At 51.6% G+C, this 19,096-nt stretch overlaps 1 protein-coding gene across 5 annotated transcripts in view; it reads right to left on the bottom strand.

Moving 5' to 3' along the window:
- Positions 1-19,096, bottom strand: part of CRAMP1 (cramped chromatin regulator homolog 1) — a 59,271-nt gene that overhangs the window by 31,597 nt on the left and 8,578 nt on the right. For all 5 annotated transcript variants that reach the window (XM_082362891.1, XM_082362892.1, XM_082362890.1 and 2 more), the window contains exons 3-6: positions 14,654-14,847; positions 9,180-9,333; positions 3,262-3,345; positions 4-52 (exon numbers count right to left, since the gene is read on the bottom strand). In XM_082362891.1, the coding sequence (XP_082219017.1) occupies positions 4-52; positions 3,262-3,345; positions 9,180-9,333; positions 14,654-14,847 (481 nt within the window). The remainder of the gene's footprint in view (positions 1-3; positions 53-3,261; positions 3,346-9,179; positions 9,334-14,653; positions 14,848-19,096) is intronic.

Raw genomic sequence — 19,096 nt, 5'->3', positions numbered from 1 at the left:
CACCCAGCCTGAATGAGCTCGTTCAGCTTTGTGGCGTTCTTGTCGTCCATGCCTTTGATGGAAAAACAAACACACGTGAGCGTCAAGTAGTCAGGAGCGAAGCCCAGCAAGACCCCACAGAATAATCTCCAACGCAGACTCCAAACCGCTCAACGGGGTAGTCAAGGTCTTCCACAGTAAGACCCCATGTTAGCTGCAGGCCCTCCCCCAGGGCCCACACACATCACCTGTGCTGAGAGCACTGTCTCTGCCCACCTGGACATCCTCGGGGAGGGGACCACTCCCACCTCTGCACAGCTCATCACGCCTCCAAACTCCCAACCCAGCCCCCCTGCCGCGCTGGACTGCCACTAGCCCCCAACCGCCTCGTTCAGAGACTCCCCTTTCTCCGGGCCCACCTTGCCCCACGCACTCTTGTCCTGCGGGGCTCCTGGGTTACCTGCGGGCCCGCCTCCGTCAGCTCTGAACGACAGACTGACACCCTGCATGTTTACTAGAGCGGACGCCCCTTTCCTCTGCCCCACCCCCCACTCATTGCTGCCCTCAGGACACGTGAGACAGGAAGTGTAGTAACCAGGTAAAGGGAGGATGGAGGTGGTGCGTATGTGCAGGCCACTGTGAGATTCTTTGAACCCTGCTGAATATGTGGGGAATAAAACACAACAGGCCACAAACACACAGCCAGGCTGAAAACCAAAGACAAGGACAAAACCTTAAAAGCCGCCGGAGAAAAACAACGCATCCTCTACAGAGGAACACGGACATAAATGGCCAGTGACCTCTCAGCCATGAAGAAAAAACTGTCATCAAAATCCCACATCCGGCAAAAATACTTTTTAAGAACAAAGATGAAATAAAGACTTTTCAGATAAATGACAACGGTAAGAATTCATAGCCGGCACAGAGGCATGGTGAGAAAGCCTGAAGGAAGCCCGGCAGGCTGAAGGGACATGTGCCAGATGGAAACGGATCTTCAGGAAACAGTGCTTGGCACCAGGGAAGGCAAACGCAGACCCCATCCCTAAACAAGCCAGACGCAGCCCTGGCCTCCAACAGCATGGACCACACAAGCACAGTCAGTGTAAGTGACCGCTGGGGCTATGCGTGAGCATGTGACACGAGAGCCAGCCTGTCGGGGACGTTCGTGGACCTGTGAGCTGAGACCAAAGGGGAGGGAAGGGCCCATGGGTCCTGCATCCGGCAGCCTGGATGGACGGAGTGATAGACAGAAGGCCCGGAGGGTGGGACCACCACAACTTCGGGGTTCAAGTCACCAGATAGGGGCACCATGCAAGGAACCTCCCTTTGAAGAGAAGCCATTTCAACCAACTGGTGAGGACTGCAGACAGCCGAGGTCTTCCCCAGCCTGTCCTGATACCCGCATGGCACCAGGCCTGGGGCAAAGTGTGACTTGTCACTCAACAGCCCAGGAGGCTTGAATAGTCATCCGTTTCCACTGAAACTGAGGGTCCTCAGGCCCTTTTCAAGGGGGAACGCCGCCCAGCTCACGCAGCTGCTGTGACACAAGCTGAGGTGTGTCAAAGGACCAGGAACACAGCAGACTCAGTCTATGTCTTAAGAATCGCATGTCTGGAGACCTCAGTTACAAAAAGTATGTTAACAAAGAGCATGCTCTGACCACCGGAGCTCAGACATGTGTTCCCAGTAGCCCAGAAAGGGCTACCACTGTGTGCAGGGTAGGCGGACAACTGCCCATCCCAGCGAGCTCCTTCCCCCACAAACCTTCACCAAAGGACACAACAGTGTCCCAGCAGGTGGATCAGTGGGTGGGTGCAGTGGGGGCTCAGAGGGAGGGCCCCACCAAGGTGGAGTGCTGTGAAGCAGCTTTGGGAGCCCCAAGCCCAGGTGGGGCCTCACGGGGATGTGCGTGCGTGTGTGTGTGTGTGTGCATATGTGTGCACACGTGCACTCGAGTGCTGCTGGACCAGGAGGGACCAACCAGGTGTCACCAGCAGGACTAGGAGCAGATGAGCTGGAGGGGACGCCAGGCAGGAAGATGGGCTGAAGTCCAAGTGCAGAGGCCCCTTGGGTCAGGGGACCCAGGTGACACCCCAAGGGTAACAGGAAGCTGACAAGAGGATGAGGCCTGCCTCCTGTGGGGAGCGCTCGGGCTGGGATGCTGGGATGTGGGAGATGGAGGACGGGGCCCCAACATGCTGCCAGGACCAGGAGTATTTTAGGGCAAGGACAGAGAGGAGGACAGACAAGGAAGCAGGGATTCCAGGGGGTGGGGCCCCAGAGCCCCCTCAACAGCACTCAAAGCAGGAGCTGGGGGTTTGTTTAAGTAAGTTGTCAGCCTGCAGGAGCATGGGGCGGGGAGCCAGGCTGCCTGTCCCTTCCTTTGGAGGCTCCTGGACTTCTTGCCTGTTTCAGGAAGGGCGGGTCACCCAGGGAATGCCCACCCTGCCCGTCCTCCTGCCCGGCTATGACGTGTTAGGTGACAGCTTACAATCATCTCATAGTGTCTCATTTAATCTTCAGAGTGGCCCTGCAGGTGTGTGCCCTTCCAACCCACGTGACAGGCGGACAACTGGGGGCTGGAGAGGCGAGGCTGAGGCCTCTTGTCTGTGGTCACATGGGGAGGCCAGAGCACCTGTGCATCTAAAAGGAATCTAGTTACGAGGAGATGCTCAGAGCAAGGCAAAGGGAGGGGCCCAGACCCTTCAGTGTACCAGGGTCGGGAAAGGCCAGAAAGTGGGGGCTGTTCTAGGTCAAGACTCAAGAGACACGGCAGCTGTGAGCGGGCACTGTTCCCAATAGGCATGCCCTGCCCGGCGTGGTGGGACGCACTGGGAGATCTGAGTTTGGGCAGGATACCAGGTGAGGCTGTGGTACCCACTTGATAAATGTTAAATGTGCTTGCTGGGCATGCAGGAGAATGTCCTTGCTCACTGGGGCCAATGGCTGAGGGGTTTAGAGTGGGCTCAGATGTCTGCAACTTACAGTCACACAGCTGAACAAGAAAAAATGCAAGTGTGTGGAGGAGGGACAGGAACGGGAGAGACAGTAACACAAACATGGCCAAGGTTCAGGACCCATGAATCTAAAAGACGGTATGTGGGGGTTGTTACATTCTCCTTTGATTTTTCTGTATGTTAAAACGTTCTGTGCGTTAAAATGTTTTCAAAATGAAAAGTCGGAGAGAAAACAGAAGAGCCCCCAGGACTAAAACTCCAACTGTAAGAGGACAGCAGGCAGGCCCTGCCGGGAGGAGGCCGCCCCTGAGCAAAGGGTACTCACAGCCCCCAATCTTCTTGCGCAGCTCCCCATAGCAGATCAGGCCATACAGCTCCTGGGACGACTTCTTCAGCCCGCGAGAGAACACTGAAAATGAGGAAAGGTTGCGGCTTTAGAAGGAGAAAACACAGATGTGCGGGGCTTGCCCAGCTTGTGCGCACACCAGGGTGCTGGGGGACACTTCTTGGCTTTGACCACTGCACCATGGACCACAGGGTGTTAACATCAGGGGACACTGGGCAGAGTACACGGCAACATGATGCTGTTTTTGCAATTTTCAAAATAAAAAGTTAGAAGAGAAAAAGGGGGTGGTTTAGAAAACTAGTCGTAACAGGCAGAGCAACGTCCCCAGAGGGGAAAACGGGACGTCCAGCATGGCCAGCTTCAGCGAAGTAGAGGAGGGTCAGGACCACCTCTCTGTGCAGAGAACCCACCCAAGCCCAACGAGGGGCTGGCAGCACGGGAACCAAGGAGGCCCACCTCTTATGCCTCCTGGGACGACAGACAACTCGCCCCAGGCCTGGGGCCAGAAGGAAGAGGAAATGCGGCTTGAGTGCTCCGGACGCCCCCTTGCTTGTCAGCAGCAGACCACAGTGTGATTTGGGAGGCAACACGCAGGGTTAAGCCAGCCCATGTACAGCCTGCTCGTGGCTGGAGGAGACCACACTACCAGGTATGAGCAGAAATGCTGAGGGAGGCTCCAGAGGCTCTGTAATAGACTGATTCGGCCCCGATGCCCGCCCTGGACACCTACCTGCAGGCGTCTCTGACTCCAGGAAAGAAATCCTCACGTGCTCAAGCCACTGTTACCTTGAGTCTCTGTATTGTGTGAAGCCAAGCCTGACAGCACCTTGTAAGCCTGGTTACTGCCCAGTTGGCCCCTTTCCGATCATCTCACAGGGCAATGACCACTGCCATGTGTCCCTCTCACAGCTGTTCTCTCCCCAGAGACCCCCTTTCAAAGATTTGGCTGTGTGTGATTACAACAATAGGAAAGGAAAAGAAAAGTATATTAGTAAATAGAAAGTAAAGTTCTGAATGAATGACCTAAAACAAGGATTCTGAACCTCGGATAGCCTCTGAGGAGCCTGGGCTCTGCTAACATCACACGCCAACAATTCCCGAAGGTTCTCCTGAGAGAAAGACCGATAGTCTCAGCGGACTCTCACAGGGACCGCTACTCAGGAACCTTACGATCCACTATGCAGTCGATAAACAAACGTGGGCTTTCAGACAACGGAACAATACTCAGCCATAGAATGGAATGAACGGACCCTAAAAAAGCCTAACACACCCTACAATCTGGATGCACCTGGAAAACATCATGCTCAGTGAAAGAAACCGGACACTAAAGGCCCCACATTGTATGACTCCACTGATATGAAGCGTCCAGGAGAGACAGAGATCTGTGGCTCCGTGGTTGCCGGGGCTGGGGGAGGGGCTGCGAAACAGCTGCACAGCGTGGAACCCAGTGTGACCACCAGTGCAGCACCAAGAGGCGGGCAGGCCTCTGGCCTCACGCGGTCAACCGGCTGCCACCAGCTCTGAAAGGTGATCAGGACCAGTGAGAGACATCGGTGCAGCCCTCGGCTCAACAGAAAGAAGGCACTTCCCATGGGGCCACACCGGGACACCAAGGGCATGTGGGTCAGGCAGAAGACACTGCAGAGGGGCTTCCTTGGTGGCGCAGTGGTTAAGAATCCTCCTGCCAATGCAGGGGACAAGGGTTCGAGCCCTGGTCTGGGAAGATCCCACATGCCACAGAGCAACTAAGCCCATGTGCCACAACTACTGAGCCTGCACTCTAGAGGCCGTAAGCCACAACTACTGAGCCTGTGTGCTGCAACTACTGAAGCCCACGTGCCTAGAGCCCATGCTCCGCAACAAGAGAAGCCACTGCAATGAGAAGCCCGTGTACTGCAATGAAGAGTAGCCCCCGCTCACTGCAACTAGAGAAAGCCCAAGCGCAGCAACGAAGACCCAACGCAGCCAAAAATAAATAAATTTTTTTTAAAAAGTTAAAAAAAAGAAGACACTGCAGAGAAGGGAGAATGGCCCCGGCAGGGCTGACCCTGCAGAGCTGACTGTGGAACTGAGGGCGGCTGATGCGTCCACCCTTCATCCAAGTTGGAAAAAGGGCTGAAGGGGAATGATACCTCCAGTGGGGGAGGGGAGTTTAGGAGGCTGTCCAGCAGGCGGAGGTGACAAAAATGCCCAGGAAAGACACATCCACTCTAGATGTCCCACAGAGCCCAGTGTGGCCGCCCTGCAACACGCCTCTGGACCTCGGGGCAGACGATGCAACACGTCCACACCGGGAGCCTGGGTGGTCCACTCTGCCCATAGCCTGGTGGTGGTGAAAGCACAGAACGTGCTAGAGCACGGCTCCCGGAATCACCCCCCACCGCCTGATCTCCAGGTAGCTTCCTACCCCCTTCCCCTTCTCGTGTTGCTGAGGCCTTCACGTTGGAAGAGAGTGTTTTGAGACCAGCCAAAGCAGATGAAAGACCTGCTCTCGCGGAATGACTTTCAGAAAGAACAGACTATGTAACAACAAAAAAGAAAAATGCAGAAGACAGAGACAGAGCCAAACAGCTAAAACTCGTTTCTGCGTGCCAGCCTGGAGGGAGGGAGGGTGTTCGTGATGACGACAGATAATAACAACAGCGCACTGGACTCGACAGGACCAGAGTCGATATTTTCAAATCAACTAGGGATGTGAGCAACAGTCTGAGCTAAGGATGGACACAGCCAGCAGACAAAGAGACTCCGTGGAGACGGCCTGACAAAGAACAAAATGCTGCCGACTTGCCACAATGCACCACAGCCATCGAGAGGCTTACGTTCATGGCCACATGGACACTGAGAGCACACGCACACGCACGCGCAAACACACACACACCAGTAGCAAAAGACTTGTGGGTCAGACCGAGGGACTGCTGCAAAGCGTGGAAACTGAGCGCCCACTTCCCAGGGTCCCTAGAAGGAGCAGCAACCTCACTACACAGATATGGCACTAGAAGAGGTTGGAGCCACCATTCTGTTTGTGTTGTATCTTCCTCATCAAGATGTCAGGCTGGACGGGTGTCCCCTGAAGTGGAAGGCTTTTAAGCAGGAAAGATACCTTAAAAAGATTCGTGAGAAGCAAAAGGATTTAACTGGCCAGAGAGAACCTCGGTGGGGTCATAAACTCAGCAGAAAGCAGGCACTGCACGTGGGGCCTCGTGAAACAGGCCTTGCCCAGAGTAACATGCACTTGTCTGTCAGTTGCTCCTTCCTGCCTTTGTCATGGACAGAACCAGATGGGAAATGCGGGGAGAGGCAGACAGACCCCCAGGACAGAGGGCCAGACACGCATCTTCCCGGAGGGTTGTCAGACAGTGCTGTGACGGGGTGCTCACAATGAGACAATTAGCAGTAACGTTAGTATAATTTTACCTCAGTTGTGTGAATTTATCTGAAGAAAAGTGCTATATGAATAAAGATATCCACCCTGCGTTATTTAAAAACACTGTTAAGTGACTTGCAAATCCAAAAGGAGAAGTAAAATGTATTCATTTGTAGTATCTCCACTCAAAGAAACACATTTAATAAAAAACACATGGAGGGACTTGCCTGGTGGTCCAGTGGTTAAGAATCCACCTTCCTATGCAGGGGACGCAGGTTCAAGTCCTGGTCAGGGAACTAAGATCTCACATGCCGTGCCACAACTACTGAGACCACGTGCCACAAACAGAGAGAAGCCCATGCACCGCAACGAAAGATCCCGCATGCTGCTACTAAGACCTGACGCAGCCGAATAAATAAAAAATTAATTAAAAAAAGAACTGATCACCAAGCATTAGGTTAAGAAAACTTATCAATACTGAAAAAACTAAAACAGATGTCATTTAAAAAACAAACACATGAAGAAATTCTACATCAACGTGAAAAGGTGGTGTGAAAACAGTACTTGTAAGGCAGACAAAAGTCAGGAGACAGAGCGAGAGGGGTACAATGGGAAGAGGATGCTGCCCGGACTCGGACCTCCACTCCCCGCATCGTTGGGGTGGACAGGGGCCAGGGCCTCCATCGCCGAGCTGGGGCTTTCTCCTCCGCCCAAGCAAGCGCATTACAGGCACCTCCAGGGAAGAGCACGCCACGTGCCCAACCACAGGCAGCAGTGGGGACAAGAGAGGATTCAGGGGAGGATTTCTGGGACAACTGACACAGGAGCTGAGTCCTGGTGAACAGGTTAGGGAGGACAACCAGGTGGGAGTGGCAGGAGTGTGGCAGGAGTCAAGGTGTGAAGGAAAGTGCAGATAAGGAGGGAGGTGACTCCATTCCCCGGGGGGCCGTGGCAAGTCATGGTGCGGGCCTCTGGTGGGGCAGAGGGAGGGGGCTCAGGCAAGGGAGCGGTTGGGCAGATGAGCATCTTGTGTGGATCTCACAGCTCAAAGGCTGGGTTAGGAAGGGCAGGACCGGACAGTGGGAGAGCAGCACTGGTCTAGGGCAGGACCAAGGCAGGCCGGGCGGTGAGGACAGATCTGAGAAGCTCGGAGTAGAACCAGAAACACTGGCAGGTGAGTAAGAGATGCCCCCAAAGATTCAAAGGGAAATACATTCAGGGGACACTGTCGTAGGACAGAACCAGATGGGGATTCCCTGGCGGTCCAGTGGTTAGGACTCTGCGCTTTCACTGCTGGGGCCCGGGTTCAGTCCCTGGTCAGGGAACTAAGATCCTGCAAGCCACGTGGCGTGGCCAAAAAAAAAAAAAAAGACAGAACCAGATGGGAAATGCAGTGACCGTAACAACCATCACCAGACCCTGGGACCTACCAGTCCCTGAGAGCCCCAGCGCTGGCCGATGGCAGGGAGGAAGGACTTCTCCAGGGCAGAGGACAGCAAATCGCAGGCCAGATCCGGCCCAAGGGCTGTCTTTGTAAACAGGCAACTGCAGCAACATGCATTCCTCTATGTATTATCCACAATGAGCTAGAAAGCAGGGTGAAGTGGTTTCAATAAAGACCATAAAACCCCAAAGCCAAAAATATCAATATTCACCATCTGACCTTCTACAGAAAAAGACAGCTTGAATCACTGTCTCTGGGCCTTTCTAAGGCCGGACGAGGAATCCCTGGCCCTGGAATCCCGACCTAAGGGAAAGCCAGCGAGGAGAGCCAGATGGGTCAGCTGGGGGAGGCTAGGACACACTGACTGGCCAAGAGAACACCTGCAGGGCACAGGCAAAGGTTCAAAGGGGAGTGACGTGACCACAGCAACCACAATTATTCTGGAACAGAACTGATGTTATTTGGAGGGTGTGTCAGAAATCAGTGCAGTCGGTGGAAGCACACATGTGGAGATACCGATCGACGAGAGAAGCAGCAGGAACGACACAGACACAGGATTCTTCCGGCGTGTGGACACAGGAGGCAGCAATGCCTCCCCTTACGACAGAGGTGCTCTGAGCAGGAAGTCAGAACCGCACCTGGCGATGACCTAGACTCATGAATTAAAGATGGCGCCACACAAACTGGACTCAGACACAGAGCCTGGAAAAAGAGCCTGGGAAAAGCCCTGGAACGCCAGCCCTCCACCCGCGCTGACGCACGCCAGGCCCTGCCCGACCCTCACCCCACTGGGGCCCCCTTGGGAGAAGGGCGGGCAACGGGGAGGTGTGATTCTGGACCATGGTGCCCTCCCTCCCGGGGCGGAGGAGCAAGCCAGGGACTCAGACACCACAGGCTTCCTTGTAACTAAGCCTGACCACCAGTTACGAGGCCTCCTGTCAGACAAAGCACCATAGGTGAGTACATCCCAGGCCGTGTGGCTGGGTGAGAATAATGCCAGAAGGTGTGGCCTGCAGGTTTGCGGAAGCCACGCTCCTGGACCAGAAGCCACCCCGCCTCTGGCCCCAGGAAGCCGGCCTAGGCACTCACCGTTGTCGAAGTCGATGTACTTGGTGATCTTGTGCCACGTGCGATAGTAGAAGTGCCGGACCTGCTCCTTGTTCTTCACCATGCTGGCGGGCTTGCCTTTCTTCTTGTATTTCAGAGCAATGTTGTTCTGAATCGCTTCAAAGTCTTTCCCATGCTGGAAAAGAAAGTCCACATTAAAAGCACGAGGTTATAGGGAGGGTGGGAGGGAGACGCAAGAGGGAGGAGATATGGGGATATATGTATATGTATGGCTGATTCACTGTTATAAAGCAGGAACTAACACACCATTGTAGAGCAATTATACTCCAATAAAGATGTTAAAAAAAAAAAAAAAAACACGAGGTTACAACAAGGCAGCCTTCTGTACAATGCAGACACTTCCTGAAAAGGGAGAAAAGGGACCGCTGTGGTTAAGCAAGTGTCCTTCACGGCTCCTACTTGTGCATGAACTTCAACCTGGCTTCCCCAGAACCTCAGGTTTCAATCAGAATAATGGATAAAGCAGCAACAGAACTATCATAGCATGTGGATACCAATGAGGCAAGGACCCCGGAGCAGTAGAAACATGAAGCTCAACACTTAGACAAAGGACTTAATCTCCAGAGTTCTTTAGAGCCCATGAAATGAGACAACCCCATGAAGACAATAACCAGAAGACACAACACAAGGATGGAGGGGCTCAGGGTGCTGTATATCTGGCATCTTAAAATAAAACAACAAATCAACTATTCAGAAACAGCTTCACTGATTTGATCATACAAAAGGTATTCTATGTTCAAACAGGGATAACAAATATGAATGTTTATTAAGAGAATCATGCAGAATATGCTCTGAATACATCTGTGGGCCTTCCTTCAACACCTCCATGTAAAAGCTGAGTACATCTTAGATTTTCAGAATGGAATTTATGTTCCAGAGAACACAGTCCCCATCAGTGCTGTTCAGGTACTGATGCAATGAGAACCAACTACTGATACTACTCATCAACTACTGATACTCTCATCAAAACCAAGCCAGCAAGAAGCACTGGGAAGGACCTGGAGGTAATGGCACCCCAGCAGCAATGAGCACCTCTGGTACCCAGATCTTGGTTTCTAAATCCCACTTTCCAAAAGGAAACACGGCTCCTTGGAAAAATGGCCAATGCCAGGTCTGGGGCAGGGAAAATACCAGGTGAGTCTAGAATATCTTGTGGTGCCAGAAAGTGAGAAAGTGCTCAAAGCGTAAGGGGAACATGTTAGAAGGACACAGCAGCCAACCTGAAGAGGCTCCCAGTGGGCAAATCTAGAACAATCTGGGCAACAAAATCACAATGATATGAACGGATTATAACCCATGGAAGAGAGTAAGTATCCCTGAGTCCATACAGGTACAAAAAAATAATTGAATAAATACATAAATGGAGGAGAAGGGAGAGCTTTTCCTTGCATGGGATTTCCACTTAATAAATGTCGAAAGAATAACAGAATCAGAAGGTCATCACTGGGTAAACACCACAGTAATAGTTTTTCCAGGTAAGAAGAGGCAATGGTTGCTTAAATTAGTGGAGAAAGAATGATGAGAAACAGGGTATTTACACAGTCTCAAAGTAAAAAAAAAAAAAAGAAAAAAAGACTTGGCAGTGGAGAACCTGGGAGATGCCACCTGAATGCAGTGATCAAGGTTCACACAGCCAGGCCTGAGACAGATCGCATTGCGCACTCTGGACAGGATGCACCAAGGATGCACAGCAATCCCACGGTACTCTTGACAGAAAACACAAAACATGAACTTATCCGTGCAGAAACATCAGGTAAGCCCAATGAGGGGCACTCTATGAATGAACAGATTTGGAATCTTCAAAAATGTCAAGGTTATGAGAGACCAGGAATAAAAGGGAAGACTGAGGGACCTGTTCCAGGTGGGAGGACCCAGGAGCCATGGCAACCAAATGCAACGTGGGGTCCTGAACCAGAATAGGACATCAGTGCAAATACCGATGACATTACACTAACTCTCCTCATTTTGCTGGTCACCCTGCAGTTACGTGGGTGTCAGGAAAGCGGGGTAAACGGCATGTGAGCATTCTCTGTACTCTTTTTGCAGCTTTTTCCAACTCTGAAATCGTCTCAAATTTTAAGGTCAAAAAGTAAAAATGCTATGGGACTTCCCTGGCAGTCCAGAGGTTAAGAATACACACTTCCACTGCATGGGGCGTGGGTTCGATCCCTGGTCAGATCCCACATGTCGTACGGTACAGCCAAAACAAAAAGTAAAAATCCTCAAAGAATGAAAGCTCACTCACTGTTTTAAAAGAAGCAATGGCAGGTGAACCAGAGCAAGGCAGAGCTGCACCTAAAGTGCCTTCCTCCAGTGTCCAGCTCAGGCACCACCTCCCTCACAAAACTCCCCTCAGCTCTTGACCAGAACCGTGACGCGAACAAACACACACGGCCTCTAAATCTCAGGACTTCTTTTCATAGCTGGGTTACGAACCCAGAGGTGACCTGACGGCCCAGATGGGGACTAGAATCTGGGCTTTGCGACTCCTCATCCTGCGTTCTCAAAGTACGCTGCCTTCTGAACTCTTGTGGCATCCGTCAGCATATACCTTCTGAGAGTCCCACTTCTTCTGTGCCTGTTACGTTTTTCCAGTAAGACTGCCAGCCCCTTAGGGGGGACTTCTTTGCATTTCTATACTTAGCCATGAACTAGGTAAATAAAGGGTGGTGGGAACAACAGCAACAGTGAAAAAGGCAAAGTTGAAAGAGAAAACTATATGGAGGTGAAGCACACATTTCAAAGACTGAAACGAGAACTCGCATTCATACAGCTGTCACAGAGATGGCAGGAAACAGGAGATGCCCAGCAGCTGGATTTGTAGGACACTGGGAACTGCAGACAGAACACGGAAGGGGAAGCACAGCAGAGATGAGGCCTCCGGCAATTATCGACCCAGTGAAAAGCAAGCAGAAGATGCTGGCCACGCGGCTGCGAGTAAGATAGGAATCAAGACTGGACAGCAATACGGACGGACAGACAGACGTAAGAAGGGAAAAGGAAAAGTCGGCAACAGGCTTTGTGAAATGGAGTGTAGGGATGTCAAGGACAACCACGCTGGTCCAGGCGTTCATCCCACTGGCCTTCCCGCCAGCTCCCTGTCATGGGGGCCACAACCTTTACTCCTGGCCACAGGGAGGAGTCTGGGATGGGACCAGCCAAGCTGAGTTGTGCCCAGAACTGTCCTTACTAGCATGGAGGAGGGGTTGGGGAGGCACTCTCGCCCCTGGGGAGCATCTGAAGCAGGAGAGAATAAGCACAGAAATGTCACCCCCAACACATGGGGTAACAGACAGAGGCCCAGTGACACCTTGGGAGTCCCTGCACACAGTCAGGCTTGATCCAGCCCCTCCGGCTCCCTCACAGTTCAGTTCTGAGAGCTGCTCAATGCTTGGTCTTGCCCCTCTGCGTTGCTCTGAGCTGGGTCTCGTCACTTGAGGCATAGCTCAGTCAGATGAGAGTGCATCAGAAAGGCAGGGACGACCTTCATCAACACTGCAGAGGCCTGTGCTGAGCACCACACCCCACGGGTGAAGATGCTCGTGGTTATATACGCCCTAGCCGACCAGCCGGTCATCAAGGCCACACCAGAGTCTCACTGAGTTTTGGTCAGACACACGCGGCAACAGACATAAAGCCCACACTTGTGCATGCGCTCTCTCTCTCACACACACACACACACACACACACACACACACACACACACAATTTGGGATACACCAATAGTACCAACAGTGGAAAGCATTAAGTGACCTGAATAGACAATTATAAATTATTATTATTATTAATCAAGGATTTCAGGAGACCTCAAAACACCTACCTGGTAGAAAAGTTAAAACAAGAAGCCTAGCCCGATGAGAGGGGAATGAACTAATTCCCCTGAAGAAAGGTAAGGGCAGGTCATTAACACGGATTTCTTCCCCTGCTTTTCATCAACAACCACGTCTCCCCCACGCTCCTGCAACCGAGTAGCCAGACTGCCTGCAGAGCCCACTTTCTCCCCAAGACAGAGGGGCCACACCAAAGCAGTAACTATTTCAGGTGAGAGTCAGCAATGGTTGCTGATTCTGAGAACACTCCAGGAATCACAAGTCTTCTATGCCTAACAAACAGCTTAAAGAAGGCACCATTTGGGCATATAATCTATAAAAGAACAGCCTCTGTACTTTACCCTAGAACTGTCGAGGGAAGAAAAGGAACACACTTGAATGTGTTTGAATGACTTTGCGTCTACTGGAACAAGCCTCATGTGGACATTCCATTCTCTCCTCGGACAACAGAGTCAGGCAGCACCAACACGTGGCCTCCTCCAGCCAGGAAGGGCAGAACTGAACCATCGACCCCGGAAGGGGGCAGGCCAGCCACGGGAAAGCCCTGAACTCAGCTCTGCGTCCTGTTCTCTGTCCACAGTCAGGTGTCTCCTGATCTATGAACACTCCATGGTTTCAGTTCCAAAGCCTCCTTCCTCTGAGCCTTGTTTCACAGGCTTGGCTAGACTTTTCTATCACTCCAATTAGTTCACTAGTAAAAGAATAAGGCTCACTGACCAAGTAACCTACTCTTGATACTACATCCCAAAGAAGAAGTCTAAAATATGGAATGTGCACAAAGATGTCCACGGTAGCATTATTTACAACAGAATCCAGAAGGAACCACAACAATCAACAATACGAAAATGGTTAAGTAGAACAAGGACTGGCCAGAGGGTAAATATTTAGGTGTTGCAGGGCCACAGGTACTGCAGGAACCACACTGTAGTCAAAGACAATGTACAAGTGAAGAGGCTGAGCTGTGTTCCAATAAAACTTGATTTACAAAAACAGGCAGTGAGCATGTGGGTCATAGTTGCCTTCATCTGAAGCAGAATATCTATAAGCATTAAAAAAATACTGAGCAAAAGAACTACAAAACACCTGAAAAATGCATTTAACGTTAATAAAAAAGTATGTTCTCTATAACTACAAAGATGTGAAGAAATAAAACCTGGAAGTAAAAATGGCTGGCAGGGAGCACGGCCGTTTCATTGGGCCGTGGGATGGGGGAGGAGCTTCTCTATGTTTAGGACTTGCCACTCTGTCCCCAGTCAGCTGTGGCATCTCTCTGGGTTGTGCTGGCTGCTCTGATGTGGCAAGTGTCCCCTGGCCCCTCCCTCTCGGGGACATCCCTCCTGAATCGGCCCACTCAGCTGTGAGGGGAAGGCCCAGAGGGAAGGGCACCACTCTTCAGGCCAGAACATATTTCAGAGAATCTTAGAAAAGAAAAGAAGCAAACGAAAACACTTCCTAACAGCCACCTCACTAGTAACAGCTTTGAAAGTCACAGCGAGGAGGTAAAGGGCCAAGGTCAGAGGTCAAGGCCTGTGCCTGGGGACCCACAGGCAAGGGCTAAGAGGCCAGGAGCTTCAGCCGCCTCCTTGGGCTGCAGGACCCACTCACCTCGTACAGCCCCTCGAAGAAGGTGTTCTTGTCCTCCGTGCTCCACGACTCCCACTGCCGCCGCACCTTCTTGCCTTCTTCCTTCTCACCGCCTGAAGACCCTAAGTTCCGGGAGGAGGAGCGAGAGCCCCCTGCAGGGGCGGCGGGGGCAACCCCGGACCCATTTCCAGCTGATGATCCGCCACCGTCAGCTCCTTCGAGAGAAAGAACCATATGGCTATCTGTTTCCCCCCGGGCCCCGCCCCCCAGCTCCACCAGCGAGTGACATTGTCCTGCCCTGACCTCTGACTCTCGAGAAAAAGTTTAAACAGTGAGTAAAAGGAGAGCATTTATGTGGTACCACCAGAGCACAAGGACAAGGTCCCGCCGAAGCACACAGCTCCTTTCCCGCTGTAAACTAAAACCACACGGCATCTTTCCTTCTCAATTGAGGTTTGAGGTGAAATTATTTTTTCAAATAAATTGAAATTCAAACTCAAGAAAACATTTAAATGTATATAAGACACTACCTTCTTTGAGGTACAATTAATACTTAAATATGGACCACGTGGTACCTCAGCACCTTTTAAAAGTCCTGGGACTTCCCTGGTGGTCCAGTGGTTTGGACTCCACGCTTCCACTGCAGGGGGCAAGGGTTCGATCCCTGTTCAGGGAACTAAGATCCCACATGCCGCACAGTGCGGCCAAAAAAAAAGGTCTCCTGACCTTTTTCCTGATCACTTTCCACCAACAAAATCTGGTGTTCTGAGAGTGACCGACAACCCACAAATGCTCTTAAAGCATCAGTTCCTAATCTCAAGACAAGTCCTTGAAAACCCCGCCAAGAGGGGAGAGCATGTAAAGTACAGCACAGGGGCACCAAACACCGGGCCTGGGACTGAGAACTCTGTGCTCCCAGGAGAACGCAGGCAATAAACCAGAGGTAAAGGTCACAGATAACAATTTTACGACCTGACCCAATCCTCCCACCCATCTCAGTTCCTTCCTCTCAGAGGGAAGGGGAACTCCCAGCATATCCCTGTGATAACCAGCATTCTCTTTTCACGGAAAGGCAGGACCACCCAATGGTGAGAAATCTGCAAACTCTGAACAACAAGGGTGAAAAGAATATCATAAAAATAAAAGTACTTAAAACAGGAAAAGCTAAACAAATACAGATTATTGTTAAATGCTTTCTTAATGAGATAATCATGAGCTTTTCCATCAAGATCCACTTCCTCATCAATCTGGTGGGGGCCCTGGGCAGCCATGTGCACACTGGGGCTCAGGGCCACGTTTCCCTCACCCCCTTCACAGGGCTCTGCCTCCAAAGGGGATGAAAGACAATCATGAGAAATAAAAGAAATGAAAAAGTAAAAGTCCGTTATTCCACATATGCTTGCAAAGACTATCCCTGAAGAAACACAAGAGCAGGGGCTGCCTGGGGTATGGGGCGGGGAGTTGCGGGGGTGGAGTCACTCTCCCCTCTTACACCTGGTTGCGTCTTTGTGCGCTGTGGGTCCATGTAATTACATCAACATAAGGAGTATCTGAAAACAGCTGATCCCATCAGTCAGCTATCAGAAAGCAGAATGTTTTCATACATGCAGAAAAAACTACTCGGCTACATGGAACGCGTTTGATTCTCTCATGTGGAAAGGTGTATCAGGCTAGCAGTGAGCTACCTTCATAAAGCGACACGAGTGGGTAACAGAAATCACTGTTTATCAGAGCTGTAGTGCCCAATTAGACAGCCACTAACAAGGCTATTTAAATTTAAATACTAATTAAAATTAAATAAAATAAAAACCCCAGTTCCTCAGTCACACCAGCCACATTTCTAGTAGTCAAGTGTCCACATGTGGCCAGCGGCTCCTGTGCCGGACAGCACAGGACCTTACTATCACTGCAGAAAGTGCCACTGGCCAATACTGTATTTGAATGTTCAACCTTCACGGTCCTAAACACACTGTTACAGAATAAGACATAATCAGGTTTAAAGCGTTTCACAGCTGCTCCCTTCCCATCCGGCAGGCACAACAGAACTGCACCTCAGGATCTCTGAGCTCCAGAGTGGGCGAAGGACGCACTGAACACGTGGTCTGACTTTGTCCATTCCTCACCAAACCGAACCAAACCCTGACCTAATTAATGAGCTTAGCACATCCCGAGATGTTTTCAACAGGTGTGGCAACTTAGAGCACATTTGCAGGGATAATCGGTTTCATTCCATTTCTAGTAGGTCAGAGACGCTTTGTTATGAGCTGAAGACTGGGTTATGAGTGCCGTTTAAACTCCACTCTCGGGACTTCCCTGGTGGTCCAGTGGCTAAGAGTCCCCGCTCCCAATGCAGGGGGCCCAGGTTCGATCCCTGGTCAGGGAACTAGATCCTGCGTGCCGAAACTAAGACCTGGCACAGCCAAGTAAATAAATATTTAATAAATAAATAAATAAACTCCACTCTCAAAAGAAGTTCTGGTTGATTTGGAGCCCAGAGTTCCTCATGTGTACTCATCTGAGGAAGGGCTGTCTGTCTATCTCTGCACCACCCACAACAAAGGATTTCAGTGTCATTTTCAACTTTTGACAAAACCCTCACTAAACTCTCTTTTTCCAAAACAATGGCAACTTGCTGACAGTCACAGCTCAGGTTTACCTTTGCCAGCCCATGCTGGTGTCAATATACTTGAAAGTAACACACACATATTGTTAAAAATCCTATAAGGCACACGTCTTGCTGGCTTTTGTGAAATTTCACTGGATTACAGCACTGGTGACCTGAGACACGGAGGATGAACAGTGAAGAAAAACAGAATGGAAGCATCACTGAGCTGAAAGGGACCTAAGGGGTAGTGCACAGAATACACCAAACCAGCAGATGTGAAAGAAGGTACAACAGTAAAAGTGGCTCCGTGGAGGCCCACAAGGCAGCCAACCACACTGCGGAGCAACGAGCCACTCTCCCCCAGCCAGAGGTCAGATGCACAGATGCTCAGCCTCTCCTGCTCTCGTTTCAAAAACAGTATGTCCTCAGTAGAGGAAAATAAAGCAAAACGAACTTTCAGAAAAGAAAGCAAATCACCCTCAGGCAACCATTTCTAACATTTGGTGCTTGTCATTCTAGACCTTGAATGCTTTTTAAAAGTAAAGTAAAATCACAAAACTTTAGGGGGGAAGGAGAACATGGCACCTGGTACATCCCTGAAATTTCAGATGAGGAAGAGGAGACAGAGGCATCACCGCTTTACCTCAGGCTCCTTCAAGCAGAAAAAAAAACAGGAAGCAGGATCAGAGACACTGGTAGAACGAGATGGTGACTCAGGAAAAGTTCAGACAAAAACAGTGATGACCGAAGGGCGAAGACAGAGAAGCAAGCAAGGAGGACAGAAGCAGCAGGAAGGTAAGGGGGGGAGACAATTTTGAACAAGACTGAGTGGGCGTGGGGGCTCTCCGTGGGGGTGGGAGTGGGTGTGTGCCCAGCCAAAAGCACAGGGCCGAAGTCAACACTCTACCTGTGTCTGTGTTTCTGAGGCCATAAAGAGGGTTAGCGAGAGTCTGCACCGTGAGACGTCAGTATCCGAGGAACCAGAAGAGAAACGATGCACAAGAATGGGAGCCCCGCAGCGAGCTCTGTGAAAGCAGGAAGAGCCGCACCAGGCGTCACACAGCAAAGGCTCAGTGAGAGCTTGGGAACTGACACGGCACAGGCTGAGGGCTCCACAGCTTGCCCTGCCCCTCGCCCACACAGGCCCCTGGGACCCAGTGCCTTCCCTCACAACCCACTTCAAGCCACAGTCCTCTAGCCGCTCAGGGGCCACCTGGCTTCTCCCCTTTCCCGTTTCTGCTGCCACTTTCCCAGGCCTGCTCCACACCACCTCTGAGCAAGGTGATCCTAACCAGCCCCTCTCTGGTCTCCCAGACAACCAACTCCGCCGCAGCCACTCTCCAGGGCTCACATTTGAGGGACACAGACGCATGGCCTCGGTCCACCTTTTCCCCTGCCCGCCCATCCATCCATCCACTCCGGACAAGCTAGACTGCCCGCCCTCCTCCACATGCACCCTCCCAACACCCAAGCAGCAGAGAACCACCCATCTGCCCGCCAGGGAAGCCCAGACGCAGGTGGAGCAGCCTACCCAACACGCTGCCACCCTGCCACCGTGCCCGCGGGCCTGGATGTGAGGAACACGGAGGTGCACAGCCCCACGGAGCATGTCCAGACGCCTGCTCCCTTCTGTCCCCATGGTGTGCAGTCACCTCTTTTCAGGACGGCGAAACGGAGGCGGGAAAGCCGTACGGTCCCTGGGCAGCAGGAGCCAAACCAGAGCCCGGGACTCACACTCCACACCTGGGCGTTGTCCTCCTGGGACACATGACATCATGGTGGCTACCACCATGTCAAGGCTGCTTCAGTATTTACGACACACAGAGCCACAAAAGTCAGAAGCTAGAGGGAACTTGATC

The sequence above is a fragment of the Balaenoptera borealis genome (genome assembly GCF_965194805.1).
Source record: "Balaenoptera borealis genome assembly, chromosome: 16".
Lineage (NCBI taxonomy): Eukaryota > Metazoa > Chordata > Mammalia > Artiodactyla > Balaenopteridae > Balaenoptera > Balaenoptera borealis.
Note: the sequence above shows the minus strand (reverse complement) of the source record. Positions and strands in the feature narration are given on the sequence as shown.